Consider the following 20,172-nt stretch of genomic DNA (forward strand, 5'->3'; position numbering starts at 1 on the left):
TTTTAATCATAGTGCGTTGTGTTAATTGATTGGCTGTGTTGTGTGTTACCTGCGCACAACACGCGTTATGTTTTTTCACAACGTATGTGTCGGAGGCAACCGTGCTTGAGTACACTTGGGTTTTGAGAAAATGTGAGTGCGGGCCAGTGGAGGACAGGAGGGGGGACATTCGCTTTGAAAGACAATGGGACAGCCCTGCAACCATCCCCCTCAACCCATCACCTTCGAGCTGGACACCTCCCCCACCGAAAATCAAGATCAAGACACTGTCTGTGCCCCCACTATACCCAGCACATATGCTACTGTATGTGTGGTTGAGTTTTCAGTTTTACATCTTTTCTAAGTGAGTGAGGGGTGTAGTTGTAGATGTGTGTAGTGCCCCCACTCTGTCCAGCACGTATGTGTGGTTGAGTTTTACACCAATAGTTAATCAACTTAGTTACTGTAATAATAATAACGAATCTGAATTTAAACTCAATTTGTCTGACTTACCGTATTTTCTGGACTATAAGCCGCTACTTTTTTCCCACACTTTGAACACTGCGGTTTATACTACGGTGCGGCTAATGTATGTTTTTTTTCGTGGTGCCCAAAATATTTTGCCTTGTAACAGTAGACCAATAAAATTGATGAGTAGTTCACAGAGGTCCAATGAAATTGTGTGATAAATCAAGCGCGCTTTATTATTGTAAATCAGTCATTTGTACTGACTCTCATCAACCTGGAAAATACTCGAAGAAAAGCATATGATGCGGCTGTTACGTACTTTATTATTTTTTCACTTTGTTTCATGTTTGATACACATTGTTGTCCGACTCGTTCATAGCAGAGAACGGGAGAGTTTGCTCAGTAGGTAAGTTTTACCTTACAATGACAGGTGCGAACGAGGTAGATTACTCCAGTAAAGGTAAGACTTAGTTTAATGACTTAGAAGTCACCAAATGACTTACTTTAACGAACTACGTTAGTTTATATAATGCAGATTTGTAAAATATTACTTTTATGAGGGTCACAGTCACAGACAATAAACTTAGCATTTGATAGTTGTGGTAGCAGCGGTGCAGCAGATGTCATGAAGTCCACGCAGCACGCTGGATGCAAACTAATATTAAGCCTATAGCCTATTCATTACAATGTCCATGGACATAAACTGAGTTCTTTTGCCTTAATAATGACAAAATAATACACAAAAAATGGTCGGATTGGGAACCCATATGCATAATGTCTCCTCACTCGCATTTACTAGTGTTGCTTGAAATGACCAGGGCTCAGCTAATGTTGCCTTTTAAAACATCGTCGATTTCCCGGGATTCCCGGGAAAATTGCCTCCCTCAAGCAAGGTACACTTGCACTCACAGCACACTACCCAAATAATCCGGATTTTAGGGGGCAAACGTGCTTGGGCACGGTACGATTGCCTAGTGCGCCCTAAATGTGTGTAGTCAGAGGGGGGGAGGGTTGCGTGATGGCTGTCAGGCATCGCCGATCGGACCAACCCTAGCTAATATCTCATATTACAACGTGGGACACCTGCGGCTTAAAATCCGGTGCGGCTTGTACAAGTACAAAATTGATTTTCTTTCTAAAATTAGAGCATGCGGCTTTTAATCAGGTGCGCTCTGTAGTCCGGAAATTACGGTATATTTATCTTTTTCATACAATTAATGCTCATTAAACTCTGTCTGGCCCATATCTGTCGCGGCATCTGAGTGCTCTTTCTCAGCCTTGTGCAGGCTGAAAACCTGGCTGCAGCACCATGACGCAGGAGAAATTTGGCCATTATGAAAGCTCCTTGTGACCCCTCTTAGAAAATAGTTCCGACGTCCATGAACACTATTCTGATTCTGAATCTCTGTGCGTGATTTGTGTGACAATGGAACCAAATGGCCCATTAAGCCCAAACAAAAAGTTGAGCAATGATAATGCTAATAAGGTGGATGGGCTTACTTGGCTTAAAGCATGCACTGAATAGACCGGGGTTGGCTGGCACAAATGTGCTGTATAATTGCCTAAAATCAAATACAGTCCTGTGGCCTGTTTTTGCCATTTCGTATTATTTATCTCCGCCTGAAATTAAAATATGAAAAGGCTTTTGTTTTGTTTTTTTGTGTGAAATTCAAAACAAATTAAAACTGCAAGCAGTGATGAACGGGCCCTCGCGCCCCCACGCATGTCGGGCTGCGGCTCGGTCGCAGAATGTAGCATCACCAAGGTCTCATGTCTCAGCTGAGTTAATTTCAGGTGTAAATACTTAAGATTATGGGAGTAATTAGTGAAAGAATGAAGCAAGTGACTTCCTGTTGCCAGTAGGGGGCGCTATGACTGTCACAAAATATGAGACTGTACATGTGTTCAGACCGGGACGCTGAACAAGCATCTGAAATTTGGTAAAGCTCAGACCATGTGGAGTCAAGTTATGAGGGTTTGAAATTTCATGGCGAAGGATCGAAATTCGCCGCGTCACCACGGCAACCAGGAATGACGTGGGAAAAAGCTTTTGATAACTTTTCATCTCCAATGTCTCAAGATGAATTTGAAGTGGATTGGAAGAAAATTGTAGGAGTAGTGCGTTCAAATATGATGCCACAATTTGCATTAAAATCAATATTTAGATTCAAAATGGCCGACTTCCTGTTGGTGTTAGGGTATGTGTCCAAGAGACTTTTTGGTGCGTCTTGACATGATGAACATGTGTACCGAATTTCGTTTCTCTATGTCAATCTATCACGAGGGGCTCGCTTTTATTGATTTTGTAGGGGGCGCTAGAGAGCCATTTTGCCTCGCTGATTCATGCAAACCATAAAATATCAAATTTTTCGCCGGGTCTGACTAGCATGCAAACTTTGGTGAGTTTCGGGGCACGTTTAGGGGGGCAAAAAGGCAGTTACTTTGTCAGAAGAAAAATAAAGAGAATAATAATAATAATAATCATGGCAAAAACAATAGGGCTTCGCGCTGGTCAGCGCTCGGGCCCTAATAACAAAATAATCAGTAGTCAGTAGGCTATTTAATTTTTTGATTTGATTCGATGAATTTCAGATGACTGGTCAGTAAAAATTGAAAGAACATCATAATGTGACAGAAGCGCTATCTCCTGGTCATACCCTGTATTACAATGAATAGGTGGGTTTACAGGAAAAGATAGACACGCCCAGGAGAAGGAGGGGGTTGCTCCAGTTGCTGGAACTCAGCTGGAACTTGGCTGGGAGTCGGCTGCCATTCAGCTGGCTTTCAGCTTGGATGGGAACTTTGAAGTGGCTACTACTGTAAGCTGCTGTGTATGAAAAAATTAACGTTAGGGATGCCCACAATGCAATGAAAATGTGAATAATTGCATTGCAGGTCAATTTAGGATGTGCAACTACATTTTCTGCTTGTGCTCCTACAGCAAAAAGTTAGCCTGGAGCCCTGGAAAATCGTGAACAATGTTTATCACTTTTTACCAAAGCCCAAGATACAACCTCAAATATCCACAACAGCCCACACTCCAAAGATATTTGGTATACTGTCAAAGAAGAAACCATAAAAAAAAATCACCTTTGAGAAGATGGAAAGAGAATTTTCACTTTTTTCTAAAAAAAAAAAAAAAAAAAAAAAAAAAAAAAAAAGACTCACAGTGATTAGTGAATTATCAAAATAGTTGGCAATTAATTTAATAGTTGTCAGCTGTTTAATCATTGCGGCTCTAAAGTTCTTTAATCTATATCTAACCTGATTTTTAACATGAAGAGCAAATTTTATATAGAAGCAAAGCTACTGTAACTCAGGCAAGTGAAGTGTTTTGTCTTGACAGGAAAAATGATGGAGCATTGGATTCCAAAGAGTATGCTACATAGTACCACAACTACGTTAAACAATGTCACCCACCAATCTCACTTTCCTACCTCCTCTTAGTGCCATGATGTTTTTGAGGCCCAAGTGCTTTGCTTTGGCAAGGTGGCCAGTGATCCTCTCTTTGGTCTGGTTGCAACAGGTCAGATGGAGAATACTCTCCAGCCCACAATAGTTGACCGCTGTGCTGGCAATCATCATGGATGAGGTTTCCTTGTCTGAGCCCGGGTCACCTGCTGGGTGCCAGGTAATGTCGATGAACAATGGCCCTCCAGAGCCCATACGGTCAAATCTGAAGAAAAATCAAACGCTGAAAAAGTTACCATCTATTGCTTGGTAACAGTGTGGACATTTGGGAGGGTAATGATAATGATATGTTAAATGTGCATTTAATTGTGTGTACAAGGTTTCAGAAGTGTCTTAAAACAACAGTTAGCTGTCCATACGAACACTGTACGACGTTTTCCTCTCTGTAATCATTCCTCCTGTTCATACTAACTATTAAAATATCTCCTTCAAATGTGCTTTCCACACAGTCATTTTGGGCTAAATGTTTTGGGTAGTTTCAGAGTAGCCGGGAAACCAGAGCAGCTAGGTGTCTGCTCATAAGAAGCGTAGCCCCAAACAGAAGCCCAGAGTTCACCACCAACCACTTCATGTTTCTAACAGATTCACCCAACTCAGCAACACACCTGCTGAGAAACAGACTCTGATTATTGGCAGCTCCATAGCCAGAAAGGTGAAGTTAGTGACCCCAGGGACCATAGTTAAATGTATTCCTGGGGCCAGAGTGGGCGACATAAGAGTCACATTTAAACTGCAGACTAAGGATAAATGTAGATAGTAAGATTATAATACATGCCGGTGGAAATGACACCATATTACGCCAATCAGAGGTCACAAACATTAATATTGAGTCGGTGTGTACATTTGCAAAAACAATGCAACAATGGACTCCATTACTCCTTTAAATAAATAAGATAATAAAACAACAGAACAGTTCTCTGGTATAATTCTCAAACTTGACAATTAAAGCAAACTTCATGAAAATAGTTAAGTATGCTCCGTAGTTTTCTCTGGGCCCCTTTCTAATTTGATCAGTGATGACATGTATAGCCACATGTCATCATTCAACCACTGGTTGTCAAGGTGGTGTCCAGCTAATGATGCAGGCTTCAGAGATGCAGACTTTTTGGGGATGACCTCGTCTGATTAGGAGAGACGGCAATACATCCCACTTTGGACGGAGCTGCTCTCATATTAGGGCTGTGGTCAAAAAATCGATCCGCGATCCGATATCGATTCACGCTGAAAAAGCACGATATCGATCCAAAAATGTCTGGATCGATCTTTTCCAGGTGACTAAAGGCACAATTTTCTTTGACGCGCAAGGCGCACTATAAAAAGCGAGTGCTGGCTAAACGAAACCGAAACTTAAGATAGCGAGATGGCTGAAGCGGCACCACTAAAATCACCTTCTGGAATGAAGGCTGATGTTTGGCAACACTAGCCTGTCTATGCATACTGTATCTTTACCTATTAAATACATAAAAACATTAAAAGCGGAGAAAACGGTTCCCTTTCCCTCCGTCCAAAATGCTGCCATTACGATCAGCTGATAGTCAGCTGATCGTAATGGCAGCATTTTTGCCTATTACTCATCACTAATAGAGGAAAATAAAAACAGCTTCTTTGTCTTTGGCTAAATTGACAAAGAGTCATAACATTACTGATCCATGTATTCCTTTAACTCTCAGTAATGGCGACTTCATGAGTTTCTTTAACAATAACATTTTAACTATGAGGGACAAAATTAATCACCGACTGCCCTCAATAAGCACTGATTTATCCTCTAGCACAGGAAACAACAATACAGAAACTGCTCTAAAACCTGATATTTATTTATACTGTTTTCCTCCAGTAGACCTTATAGAATTAACTTCAATGATTACTTAAATTTGATTCCAACTAGGCTGCTTAAAGAAGTCTTTTCCTTAGTTAGCACTTCCTTATTAGATATGAGCAATCTGTCTTTAGTAACGGGATATGTACTACAGTCCTTTAAGGTAACTGTAATTAAACCACTTCTTAAAAAGCCTATTCTTGATTCAGAGGTTCTAGCCAACTATAGACCTATATCTAACCTCTACATCTATATCTAACCTCTGTATCTATATCTAACCTCTATATCTACATCTAACCTCTGTATCTATATCTAACCTATTTATCTATATCTAACCTTTGCATCTATATCTAAAGGTTCAGTGCTTGGACCTTATATATGCTTCCTTTAGGAAATATTATTCAGAAACACTCAATACATTTTCATTGCTATGCAGATGATACTTAATTATATCTATCAATAAAGCCAAATTAATTCAACTAGTTAGCTAAACTGCAAACATGCATTAAGGATATAAAGGCCTGGATGACCTGCAACTTCCTGTTATTAAACTCAGAAAAAAATAAAGTTATTGTGTTTGGCCCTAAACACCTTAGACACACATTATCTAATGATATAACTACGCTGGATGGCATTACTTTGGCCTCCAGGACCACTGTAAGGAACCTAGGAGTTATATTTGTTCAGGATTTGTCCTTTAATTCCCACATAAAACACATTTCAAGGACTGCCTTTTTTCATCTGCGTAATATTACAAAAATCAGACACATCCTGTCTCAAAATGATGCTGAAAAACTAGTCCATGCATCTGTTATTTCTAGGCTAGACTACTGTAATTCATTATTATCAGGCTGTCCTAACAAGTCTCTAAAGACTCTCCAGCTGGTCCAGAATGTAGCTGCGCACGTTCTGACAAAAACTAGAAAGAGAGATCCTATCACTCCTATTTTAGCTTCACTGCATTTAAAATCCTTCTCCTCACTTTCAAAGCTCTTAATGTCTTAAAGAGCTCATAGTATCTCTAAAAGTAGAATGCGAGGCAGACCCTTCAGTTATCAGGCTCCTCTCCTGTGGAACCATCTTCCAGATTGGGTCGGGGGGGCAGACACCCTCTCTACGTTTAAGAGTAGGCTTAAAACTTTCCTTTTTGATAAAGCTTATAGTTAGGGCTCTTAGAGCTCTTAGCTTATGCTGCTGTAGGCTTAGACAGCAGCATTAACATTCATATGCTATTTATGCATTCATTAACTTAAAGATCTTCCCAGGACAATGTGCTTCTCTCCCTTGAGATGACTTTTGTTCTGATGTGGCGCTATATAAATAAAGATTGATTGATTGATTGATGATGAGCTATTCCATTTTAAATGAAAAAAAAAAAAACTTTTTTAAGACAGTCTTGAAAAATTATGAGCTCATCCTTAAGCATATAAAGGACCAGACCATGACATTGATCTTTGTCACCCTCTTTTCTAGATACAAAACTATATAATTGTTGATGCAAAGTACATCATGGTTCCTGCACTGAATATTCTATTCAAGTCCAGTTGACTTCACTTGCCTTGAGATGAGGTTGACAGCTCCACTGGCTGTGCGAGGAGGAAAGAATTCAAGAGAGAACCAGCGGTCCCCGGATTCAATCCTCCTCCGCATCTTGTCCCGCAGTCTGTCAGAGCGGTCTCCATCTAGCACCGGTGTGGAACAGCGGGAGCTCTCCTTGGAGCTTTCTCCACCACTGTTACTGGCCCCGCTGGAGTCACTCTTGCATGACTGCCAGGTACTGTCCCCTCGATGAACCTCGTTCACCATGATGGCAGATCACACAGAGACTAACTGCAAACACAAAACAAAGATGACGCTGAAGTAAGCTTCTGATTTGGTGTTGCTTTGGCCACATTAAATATGAGCATCAGGCACTGCATGTATGGCTGAAAATAATAATAAGGAAATGTGTAATAGTTGCCCCTTTAAGGCAAAACAAAAATAATGATATTCATCAAAAGATACTGTTTTTTTCCCACTTACATTTAGAAAGTTAGACATTGTAGCAAAATCCCTAATGCTGTTTAAAACCACTGTAGCGTTGTGAAAACTTTATTTTACTTACAAAAGTTATAAGGGGGCAATTTCACTGATATTCATCCACCCAGACTGATTAGACCAGGTCATGGTCAAAACCCACAATACTTACACTTGTCAACTTTGTACTAGATTAACAAGGAGACTGCAGAGACTCTCAGAGATGATGAAACCTTTATTCAATTTATGAAAATCTGGAGAAAAACAATCCAGCAATTTCACAGTTTTTTCCCTAACCAGACCAAATGGAGTTGTACATTTTCAGTTTTTCGAAATTGAAAATTTTATTTAATCAAGGCTACGGCTTTTGCTATGATGCCAAACACTCTTTCACGCGTTGAAGTGGTGAATAGATACAGAATCAGTTGCTAAATATCATTAGTTATCTTTTCCTTAACCCTGAATAGGAAGCTAACTTCAGGTACATAAAATAACAAACTTTACACCAGACTCTATCTATCTAAAACATTTTCACGACGTAGCTACAATACAGCAAAATTAAAAAGCTCTCCACATTTATTCCCGATATTTGACAGAAAAAGGAAAAAAGCTCTAATTAAAAGATTACGTGTTTAAAGTCCTGCTCGCTGACTAATGTACATGATCTATCAAAAGACCACAAAAAGGTCCCAAATATCATTTCCTACCTTTTACGTCCCTTTACAGCAATGGTAAACTACACACGGGCTGCCTTATGAAGACTTTGGAGTTTTGAAGAGTTAGCGTTAGTTCCCAGACAAAGAATAACATGAGCCGAGATGTCATCCATGCGTGCGCACATGCATGTGATAAGTGAGGTAGTAGCAAAAGCTTAGAGGCTGCTGGCCCTCTGAGCACAGCTAGCTCCGTAACGTTACCTTATATGCGATGATAGCACATCGGTCATTAACAGACTATATGCAGTCTACGTTTATTAACATAAACTATATGCATAAAATGGTTATTAATATAGACTATATACAGTCTAAAGTTATCATTAAAGAAATACAGAAGTAACGTAGGCTGCTTTCTGCGATAAATTTAGGCTAACACACACACGTGCTATTAAAGCAAATATTCCTTCTACCACCTTCCTGTGTCGGTGTTGTTAGTGTGGCCGATGTCCCGGGCTGTGTCGGACTACCTCCCATCCAACACATACGGACATGAGCTACAGCGTGGGACGAGAGGAGCCTGGTCACAAACGTCCACAAGACGGTGCCGCATTGAATAACAGACCTACACGACACACCCACTTTACTGTATGATACGCCCACTTAACTGCACGACAACCCCCCTAAGTATGGATGCCAAATGGGACCAAATTCGCTTGGCTTTAGCGCCGTCAGTCGTCACATAAGCATCGTTACATAAATGCGTGAAATCACCTAGTTCCAAAGTGTAAGTCTGTTTGTTTTAGGGAGCACTGAATTAAATTAATGTGTTGTTTGAACTCATTGCTAAATGCAATAATGCATGGTTTCTTACCTACATTTGCACATATGGATATAGAATGTGGCCATTATAATAGACAAATGAGATGTGTTATTTTCCATGATCCCAAAAAATAGAAATTTTATCAATATTTTCAATAATAAAAGGACAAAGGTTTTACCAGAATATCTTCACAAATGGGTAATGCCTCTCAAATGTCTTTCTTAAATGTTTTTTTTTTTGTATTTAAAAAAAAAGATAATTTAAAAGTAGCCTAATTTAAGAGTTTAAGATAGATTTCCTTTACTGTGTTGGTGATTTAGTATTGATTTGGTAAAGCCAGGTCTTCTTCCAGTATGAAATCATACATGGTAATTTAGTAATATATCTTTGAAATAGAGCTAAGGGCGCACTCACACTAGGGCCAGTTGTTCCAGACCTTGCTGAAGCACGAATTCCCCCCTCCCCTGTCCCCCACTGGCCCGCACTCATACGTTGTGCAAGTGCAAGCATGTTCTTCTGAATCATGCCTGTGTAGTATGCAGTACTTGCTAGTAAAAACAGATGTACTGATTCAACTCTTACGCCAGTAAAAGTAAGACTTAGTTTAACTGAATGACTTAGAAGTCACCAAATGACTTACTTTAACACATTTCGTTAGTTTATATAATACAGATTTGTAATATTTACTTTTATGAGGGTCACAGTCACAGACTGTAAAACTTAGCATTTCATAATTGTGGTAACAGCAGTGCAGAAGATGTAATGAAGTCCAAGCAGCACGCTGGATGCAAACTAATATTAAGCCTATAGCCTATTCATTATAATGTCCATGGACATAAATTGAGTTCTTTTGCCTTAATAATGATAGAATAATAGACAAAAAATGGTCAGATTGGGAACCATATATGCATAATGTCTCCACGTTGCATTTAGTGTTGCTTGAAATGACCAGGACTGGGAAATTGGTTTGAGTGCATGGTACACTTGCACTCACACTAGCCAAATAATCTGTATTTTAGGGGGCAAACATGCTTGGGCACCATACGATTGCCTAGTGTGAGTGAACCCTTAGATCTGTTAGAATAACGGGAAAAACAAGTTTTGCCTATGGGAGTGTATGTTGGAGACAACAAGGACAATTGTTGGATGTTAACCCTTGGTTGAATTTAAACAGCATACAGACTCCAGAGGGTATTGCACTAAAGACTTCTGCATAATCTTCAGGTGTTACCGGGATATTTTATTTGAACGAAAACTCTTAATTCAAGACCATTGCTATTAAATAACTGATCAACCAGTACAATATTAACATATATAACATATAACATGGCTTTGTTATTCCATATAATATAGTTATGAGGTGAAAAATTGTGTTTATAAATGAGAGACCGTGATAACAAAGCCTGGCGATGAAAAGCAAACATTTTTACAGGGATTTTATCAGTACAAACGTTGAATCCACCCAGCTTAGATAATATATGGAGAGGTATAATATTCCAAATGGATGTAGGGTTTCTGAAAAGTTCCTTCAATCAATTTATCTGGGTTGAGGTCATTATATAGACTGGACTATATTCAATTAACAGAAAAAGGGAAACGCGGAGACATGAATCCACTAAACACATCTTGAAATGTAGGTTAATTAAAATAAAACAGCACTTCCTACCAGGAAAATAGCGGTTAGAGACATATAGATTTAAATATTATATTACATCTCTTGTCCAAATATGTTTGCAGTTGTTCAATATTTATGAGGCTGTTACTCTGTCAGGCCTCAATATTCAATATTATGAACTCACGCACGCACACACACACACACACACACACACACACACACACACACATATATATGGGTCAATGACGTGACGCCAACATTTGCAGTCCGACTGCATTTTATACAGTTAGAAAAAGGTTTGAATGGATAAATAAATACCACATATATGTAGTGGCTTTCCTTCATATGTATTCACTTTAAGTTTTCAAAAACACAAGTTAAGTTAATTTTTCTTTTATTTAAAGTGATAAAATATCATGTGGTGCGACCGTCTGGCCATGACTGCTGTTATGAAAACTTATTTGAAATTACTCCAAAACTATTCAAATTTATGTTCTGCCCTTTTTGGCATGTTTTCCAGAGTGTTTTATAGTACTGTACAAAATTGCAAACCATTTGTATTTATTTTTCCGTCACGGCATATAAACAAACTTTTTTGACAATGATGATTTTATGAAATATCATGTGGTGCGACCATCAAGAAACAACCACTCTGGGACTTTTATGATGAAAATCATTCAAAGAAAGGATGCTGCATCATACATTAGTTTGCCAAGGACCCATGGATGTAACAAGCAGGTGTGTACCCCTTTCTAAAATATGGAAAAAATGAAGCTTTTTAATGGCTGGGATGTAGTTGCCATGTGGTAACTACATCCCAGCTGTTATCATGTGGTATGACCTCAAGAAAACAATGAATATGACGTTATTTCTACAAATATATGTTTTGAATATAAATTTCATAGTGACCTTTTTGTGGCAGCTTGTTTTGTTTAGGTGGTCAATTCTGTGCTTGTAAATTTTGATTGAACTTGAAAATATCATTTGGTGCGACCAAATATCATGTGGTGCGACCACTCTGTCTTTTCAATGACAGATATGTCCAATATTAGAAGCTTTTATATTCAGTTAATGATTTATTTACATTAATTCCTTTATTTTAGTATTATTTGGAATATATTTGTATGCAATTTGAGTCATTTTTTCTTAGATTTCAGAAGCAACAGTTTACATTTAATTTTTGTATAATATGAGAAAAATGCAATGTCATTTTGGCAATTATGCATTTATTTGTAAAGCATTATTTATTTCTAACTGTTATAATCTGTTTTACCAGATCACACTCCCATGCAAGGTAAAAACTGCTTGCCATTGGCAGTGTGTTAATTCTGACCCTGCAGTAAGAGCGGTGTACCCTGCTAGGAGAAGAGAAAGGTAAAAATTGTAAAAATTAAAGCCAAAAATAAAGCACCATGAAGTACATATCGCTCTGGTATGTTTTTCATTACCTGGATGGATTGCAGTTTTTGTATGCAGGCTCATCTACACTATGTAGAGTATAGAGTAAGTATTGGGCCATGTGTCCATGACACCTACATGAGCATTCATGATATCCCTTTTTAAATCCACAGGAATTAATATGGAGTTTTGTAACTATTACAGCTCTTCTGGAAGGCTTTCCACAAGATTATGGAGAGTGGCTGTGGGATTTTTTGTCCATTCATTCAGAAGAGCATTGCTGAGATCAGACATCGATGTTGGATGAGAAGGCCTGGCTCATAATCTCAACCCCATCTTTGTGATGAACTAGATGTGGTCTGCCACTTCGTGGCTGAGTGTCTGTTGTTCTTAAATATCCACTTGTTAATAATACCATTTAGAGTTGACAGTGAAATATATAGCAGGGGACAAATTTCACAAACTGACATACCAAGCTTGAATTCATTGAACTCTTCAGAGCAACTCATTCTTTCACAAATGTGTGTAAATGCAGACTACATGGCTAGATGCTTGATTTCATACACCTGAATAAAACACCTGAATTCAATGATTAAGAGGTGTATCTCAATATTTTTGTCGATAAAATATATCAATGGTCCAAAGTGATACACCATAGATTTATGGCATGACTTTGCATTTCTGTCTCAGCTACTAATGAAGAAAACAGTAGGGAAAGATTCAACATATAAAATCAAGTCAACTTGATGATGACTAGATAATACATATTTCTGTTCTAAATGATTCAATAATCAAAATTGACTATTAAATGAAAAGTTTGTTCATGACAAAGCAATGAAGGCCTGCTGCACTTCTGTTTTAAAAAATGTTTATGAAATGTTTGAGTTTATAAAAATTCTGTGAAATTGTAATAAAACCACTGGTTTAATTCTATTCTGCATTAAAGTAATTGTTTTTCTATTTCTTTCAATAGATTTTTAATATGAGGTCTTTATGTCATGTGGTGCGACCATTCATCATGTGGTGCGACCAATAATACCAATAACTGTATAAAATTCAGAGTAAAATATCACTTTCATGTGGCAGTAATATTAATCACTGATGCAGTATGTTTAACTGAATTGTATTTTTAAATGTTTTAAATCATTTTTAAGCAATTTACAGGAAAAATAAGTCTTACATTCATTTAAGAAAGCAACTGTGACATTATAGAACATAAATATGAGATTATTATTTACAAAAACTCAAAAGACATGCAAATAGTTTATCTCTAGACACTTTATATTACTCAAAACTTGTAAAAAAAATATTTAAGCATGTTAAGGGAATTCATTTATTTTAAGATAGATCATGGTCGCACCACATGACTTTTTTAAAGATCAGTTCTAATTCATTGAGATGAAAAAACACTTAATTTACTATTTAAATATGAATTTATGTGTACTTTACATTCTTAATGTTTGAACTACTGCAATATATATTCCCATTTTTATTATTTTAAAATTGACCTGTTGAAAATCCTTATACGTCATTGACCCATATATATATATATATATATATATATATATATATATATATATAATTAAGTTGACTATGTACTTGACTATAAGTGTAAACTCAGATTTTCTTTTTAAATGATGGTGATTAATGAAGCCATATAATATAATAAATCTTGTCTTTTTTTTCTAAGCCTGAGAATTAGCCTGGTCTGGTTTATTTGGTAATCCTGCTTTATGGAACAGGGCCCATGATGCGCTAACCTTAATGTGTAAATAAAACGCAGCTGTGACAGTGTGGAATCATTTTCCGCCCTTGGCGTCACGTGAAGGGATCTTCTCAGCTGTGTTCCAGTGTCATGGGAAATATGTGAACTGCGTTCTCGTAGTGACAATGTTGTGAACACAACTTTTGAAATCCACTTTTAGGACACAACACTGTCAGAACCACTCATTCACTGTAAAGCATTAAGATAGGTTCCCATTTAATACGTTTTCTGAGCACTTTGAGAACGAATTTTCAAACTCGCCAATCAACTATTTACGTTTTTTACTATGTGCCTTGAATGCAGCATGACACAACAACGAAGATGGCGTGTTGTGGAAACAGTTTTTGTTGCCAATGTTGCTGCAGAGAAGGAGAGACACGGACACCAGAGGAACTGGTATGAGAGGGTGTTGTAATTTGACAAAGAGGGAATAACTTTATTATTTCAAGATTATATTATTTCTTCAGTTGGTCATGTGCTGTTTTAGTACTGTGGTCTGGGCTGCTTGCTCCACCCTGCTGCTCTCGGTTTTGTTTGACTGAAGCTTTTGCAAACAGTCCCCGATGATCTTATATTAATTCACAATATAAAAGCAATAATTTGGCCGAAACAAAGAGTCATTCTCCTAACAGTGTAAGTGCACCACGTGGGGATATTGCTTGCTGTTTCCCCATGACGCTTATGTGGAGAATGTCTATGGACCAAACTCCGTTTATATTGCCATTTATGGCTTTATGCTTCACGTAACCTCAGTAAGACATTTTTTGTTTTATCAGTGTTCTTTTTCAATCCGGCATGCATGTTACACGCAGATCAGCAGTTTAGTTATATTTGATTATCCTTTTAAACTAACTGTCCTCAAACATCCAAATCAGTTTAGGTTTTGCTTACTTCAAGTGTTGTTTTGTGGATTACCAATATGCCAAATCTACTAGATGGTTAAGACTGTTTAAATGAGTTTTATTTGAATGTAGGGTCTAAGGACAGAGGATGTTGTGTTGCTGTACAGACTGTAAAGAGCCATCAGGTCATGTTTGTCTGAACTTAAAATGAAATTGGTTCGTTTTTTTTCCAGACAATCCTAGGGGAAATCCGAGATGAAGAAGATGAGATTCTACCAAGGAAGGACTATGAGGCAAGAGACTTGTGAGAAACTCTTAGACAGAGTTGGTTCAGGCTGGCCTTGAAATACACAAGAGTCATGCAAATTTGACAAGTAATAGTTAAACAGCCTTCATTTTACCTTTAACAGAGCCTTGATTATGACCGCTGTATCAGCGAGCCTTATGTGGAGGATCTGGAAGGGATGGACAACAAGGTAAGACTGTAGCCAAGTTAAAACTGTTTACCTTCTAAAGACCTAACTCTTAACACTCTTAACATCAAATTTGGTCTTCCACGAGGGTTATTGTTATTCACATTTTACATATATAAGCTGTGTAGTGTTTGTAAACTAGTTCATTATATTTTGTTGGCTGTGAAAATAAGTATCTTCAATTCTCACTGTGACCCAAATAATATGATTGCCAAGTCATATATCTAAATGGCTAATGGGGGTAATGTGTAGAATTTAATAGCATCCAGCAGAACAGACTTTGCAGAAAATAAATATTATATTCATAAGTATGTTTTTAAATAGTGTAGAGTCCAAATAAAATATGAATTCTAGTTAAAATTACCTTAGAATGACCTTTTTTCCCCAACAATATCTTTATTTATTTTCAGACATAATAACACATACATATAACTACTGGGACTCCAAACATCTGCCCCAAACCATGTAGAACCCATGTCTTCAATTCACGACCAAGACATAACAACAAAACAACACAAATAATAAATATAAATCACTAACGAAAGAAGGGAACTTAAATACACAATAAAATAATAATACAAATACTACATAAGTAAATAAAAATAAATAATAAATAATAGAAATAAGAATACAGATGGGGGAGAATAAATACAAAACCAACCATACACTGCTCATATTCACAAGTGTGTCAACACCAGACAAACATTTTTCCCAAGTGAGCTGCAGAGGGCTACTTTGGTTTCCACCAAACCAGACAAGTCTTTATTCGAAAGAGAATTTCTAAAGGGGCCCCAGATGTTATCAAAAATAGGTTGTTTACCCTTGATTGCATACGTGATCTTCTCTAAGGGCAGAGTTGCTGTTAATTCAGAAAGCCATTTACCTATCCTTGGTCTATCCACCTCTTTCCAAGCTATTGCAATGATTTTTTTGGCCAACAACAGGCCTATATCTAAAAATAATCGATGCTTCTTTCTTATGTTACAATTAGCTGGGTAGATACCCAATACGAATATTTTTGGCTCTAAATGTAATTTTATCTCTAATATTTCTTCAATACACTGTTTCACTTCTTCCCAGAATTTCTTTATTTGAGAACACTGCCATAAACAATGGAAAATCTGGCCCATTTCTTTATCACATTTAATGCAAACATCCGGTATAGTGTTATTGAATTTGTTAAGTTTAACTGGAGTCATATAAGAACGCATTAACCAGTTGTACTGCAGAAATTTTAAACGAATGTTCACTGTTTGTAATTGTGCTTTGGTACATGCCCTCTCCCACTCCTCAATGGAGATATTCTCCTGTAGGTCCTCTCTCCAGGACTCAAGCTTATTTACTGAGGATTCTGAAGATTCACCAACCAGTTCATTATATATTTTGGAGATCAAGCCCCTTCCCTGACAGTCTTTCACCATCATTTCTCCGAGTGTTGATAGGCTAGGAATGGACAGGGACTGATTTTGTTGAGTTCTAATAAAATCTCTCAGTTGTAAATATCTAAAGAACTGGCTGTGAGCTATGACTTGTTTGACAACAATTTCATCAAAAGTCAATGGATGTTTATCATCAGGACCACAGAGATCTCCTATTTTTTGTAACCCCTGTTCAGCCCAAATTTGAACCCCCCCCCCCCCCCCCCCCCCCTTACCTCCTCCTGGGGGGAAGAGATCGTTTCCCCATATTGGACTAAATAATGAGAGTGAATCAACTATTTTGAAATATTTCTTAACTTGTTGCCACACACTAATCATATTTTTAGCCATAGGATTCTTGGTGTTATTTTTGAGTTTCTTAAAATTAGCTGAGTACAGGTAAATGGGCAGAGGCAGCTTCAGTGTATCACCTTCCATTTCTCTCCACAGTGGCACATTCTCCTCAGAGTAGTAGAACATCAGTGTTCTCAGTTGCGCCGCCCAGTATTACCATAGTGGGTTTGGGCATTTAGGCTCTCCTCTATCGTACGGCAAGTACAACAATGATAGGCGCAGCCTGGGGCGTCTATTGTTCCACAGAAACTTGATGAAAAGTGTTTTCAGCTGTGAAAATAAATTGCTTGGTGGCGGCAGAGGTACATTTTGAAATAAATACAACAGTTTAGGGAGTACATTCATTTTGAGAGTGTTTATTTTCCCCATTAACGACATTGGTAAAGCAGCCCATCTATCTAAGGAATTTGAGATCTCTTGCATAACTTGTCTATAGTTAGTTTCTATGATATTGTTTTGTTTTTTTTATAATTCAAAGTTTTTATTATTTTTTCATTATTGCAGCAAACATAACGAACATCAAATACAACAGACAAAATGGAGGTCAAAAATATTAATAATAATATAATATTAAGAAAAAGAAGTAAAAATAATAATAAATAAATAAATAAAAATAAATAAATAACATGAAAAATATGAAAGCAAATTAACTAAAAATAAGACAGGCAGGTAATAAATAGGCAAGGGCAGGCAAATTAACACATCTGTCGACCAAAACTATCCCATTTTTCTTTTATCATATCATTTTCACAATTTAATCTCCCCAGCATCTTCTCGCATGCCACAGTCCCCATCATCTGTGTTTTCCACATACTCAGTGTGGGAGCTTGGGGTTCCTTCCAACACCTCAGAACAGTCCGTGCACATGTTATTAGGCCAGTTTTTAATATTCTAAAACTATATTTGTTCAACAGGGGTACCACAGTTCTGTCTCCAAGGAGACATAGTCTTGGTGATCTGGGAAGTTCACAATTTAATGATTTGCTCATATAATCTATGACTTTTTCCCATAAGGGGAGGATCTTAGAGCACTCCCATAATGCATGGATAAATGTGCCACTTTCTGCCCCACATTTCCAACATAGATCATTATCAATTAGGCCCATTCTGTTAAGTCTTGATGGTGTAAAATAATATCTATGAATTATTTTATACTGGATAAATTTGCCTCTGGCTTCTCTTATGTATTCTTCAGTGTTGGAAAGAATCCCCTCCCATGTTTTTTCATCCAGTGTACAAGACAGATCTTTCTCCCATATCATCCTGAGATTACTACAACCATTATTATTTGTCCAAGGACACATCTTATACCATCTTGAAGCTTTATGATGTATTTTGGGTAATTGTAAGTAGCATTGGATCGGACTGCTGTCCTGATCAACAGGAACCACCTCCTTAATACAGTGTCTAATTTGTAAGTATTTCCAAAAGTGACCCCAACCCTCTAAATTAAATTTTTCTTTAAGTCTAATATATGAAATAAAATTGCCGTTTTCAAATAGATAATCTATTATTACGTTTTTTCTCAACCACTGAGCCCAATAGATAGGTTGTCTTTCTATCTTTATTTTCGGATTGTGCCATATAGATGCATATTTTTGAGTATATTGAGAGATTTTACATCTCTTATGTACCTCCTGCCAAACCATTTTCGAATGTCCTAGGATAGGGTTATTCACCTTATTTTTCTCATTTTGAACTGTTTGTGCCAGAGCCTCCACAGGTTTAAAGGGGGACGTGAGTTCCCGCTCAATCAGGACCCAGTCCAGATCAGCACCAGCTTCATCCCAATGTTCTGTAAACTTGGACATCTCAAAGGCAACACTGTAATATTTTATGTTCGGTAATGATAAACCCCCTCTCTTCTTGGACTCAGATAATTTATCCAAACGAATTCGCGTTTTTTTTCCATCCCAAAGAAATTGTTTTATCATTTTGTCATATCTAACTAGTAGTTGTTTTGGAATGCATATGGGTATCATCCCAGTTAGGTAACTTATTTGTGGTGCCACAACCATTTTTATTGCATTTACTTTACCCCATAAGGTCATGTGTAATTTACTCCAATTATCCAGATTAGCTTTAATTTTGTTTAATACTTTTTCCATATTAGTTATCATAATTTCCTTTATGTCTGGATCTAATTCTATACCTAAATATTTCATCCCCTTTGGTAGCCATTTAAAATTAAAAGCTGATAACTGATTATGTAAACAGGTTCGAGACACTGGCATGGCCTCTGATTTATGCCAATTGATACAATAACCGGACACCTTAGAATACGCTTCAATAGTTTCTAGCAAAACTGACACAGAATTGGCTGGGTCCCGACTCAGTACCAAAATATCATCAGCATAAAGAAATAATTTATGCTCCCTACCACCTCCAATGACACCCTTAATTCTCGACTCTGCTCTAATCGATGTGGCCAAAGGTTCTAAAAAAATTGTGAACAATAATGGACTTAGACTGCACCCCTGCCTGGTTGACCTGGATATATTGAAAAACTGAGATATTATCCCGTTAGTAAAGACTGCAGCTTTAGGACTGGAATATAAGACTTTTATCCATCTGCAGAAACCATCACCAAACCCAAATTTCGAAAGAGTTGCAAATAAAAAAGCCCATTCCACCCTATCGAATGCTTTTTGAGCATCAAGTGATATGGCTGAAACAGGGTGAGGGTTATTTCTATTCATCCAAATTAAATGCAACAGTCTCCTCATGTTATCAGATGAAGATCTGTGTTTTATAAATCCAACTTGGTCTTGTGAATAATTTTAGGTAGAACCTGATCTAATCTCAGTGCTAATGTCTTGGACAGTATTTTACAATCAACATTTATTAGGCTTATGGGTCTATAATTGGCTGGGTCCGTTGAATCCTTATCCTTCTTTGGTATCAGAGATATAATAGCCTGGTTAAGGCTTTCTGGGAGTGAGCCATATTGAAATGCTTCATGGAAAACCTCTGTGAGAAATGGACAAATAATATCAACATATTTTTTATAGTACTCTGCCGGGAAACCATCTACACCAGGTGACCTCCCGGTTTTCATGCCCTTAATTGCGGTTCTAACTT

General features: G+C 37.5%; 2 protein-coding genes across 3 annotated transcripts in view; one reads left to right on the top strand and one right to left on the bottom strand.

The window, feature by feature from the left end:
* mthfr (methylenetetrahydrofolate reductase (NAD(P)H)) overlaps positions 1-9,000 on the bottom strand; it is a 45,031-nt gene extending 36,031 nt beyond the window's left edge. The window contains exons 1-3 of one of the 2 annotated variants that reach the window (XM_053318335.1): positions 8,880-9,000; positions 7,293-7,564; positions 3,885-4,123 (exon numbers count right to left, since the gene is read on the bottom strand). In XM_053318335.1, coding sequence (XP_053174310.1) covers positions 3,885-4,123; positions 7,293-7,540 — 487 coding nt within the window. In that variant the 5' untranslated portion in view covers positions 7,541-7,564; positions 8,880-9,000. Of the gene's footprint in view, positions 1-3,884; positions 4,124-7,292; positions 7,565-8,457; positions 8,834-8,879 lie in introns of those variants that run through there. The other variant, XM_053318334.1, reaches the window with a different exon arrangement.
* A 5,325-nt stretch (positions 9,001-14,325) lies between these two features.
* clcn6 (chloride channel 6) overlaps positions 14,326-20,172 on the top strand; it is a 37,623-nt gene continuing 31,776 nt past the window's right edge. The window contains exons 1-3 of the mRNA XM_053318333.1: positions 14,326-14,400; positions 15,080-15,139; positions 15,257-15,322. Coding sequence (XP_053174308.1) covers positions 14,326-14,400; positions 15,080-15,139; positions 15,257-15,322 — 201 coding nt within the window. The remainder of the gene's footprint in view (positions 14,401-15,079; positions 15,140-15,256; positions 15,323-20,172) is intronic.

This window comes from Scomber japonicus, chromosome 4 (assembly GCF_027409825.1).
Source record: "Scomber japonicus isolate fScoJap1 chromosome 4, fScoJap1.pri, whole genome shotgun sequence".
Lineage (NCBI taxonomy): Eukaryota > Metazoa > Chordata > Actinopteri > Scombriformes > Scombridae > Scomber > Scomber japonicus.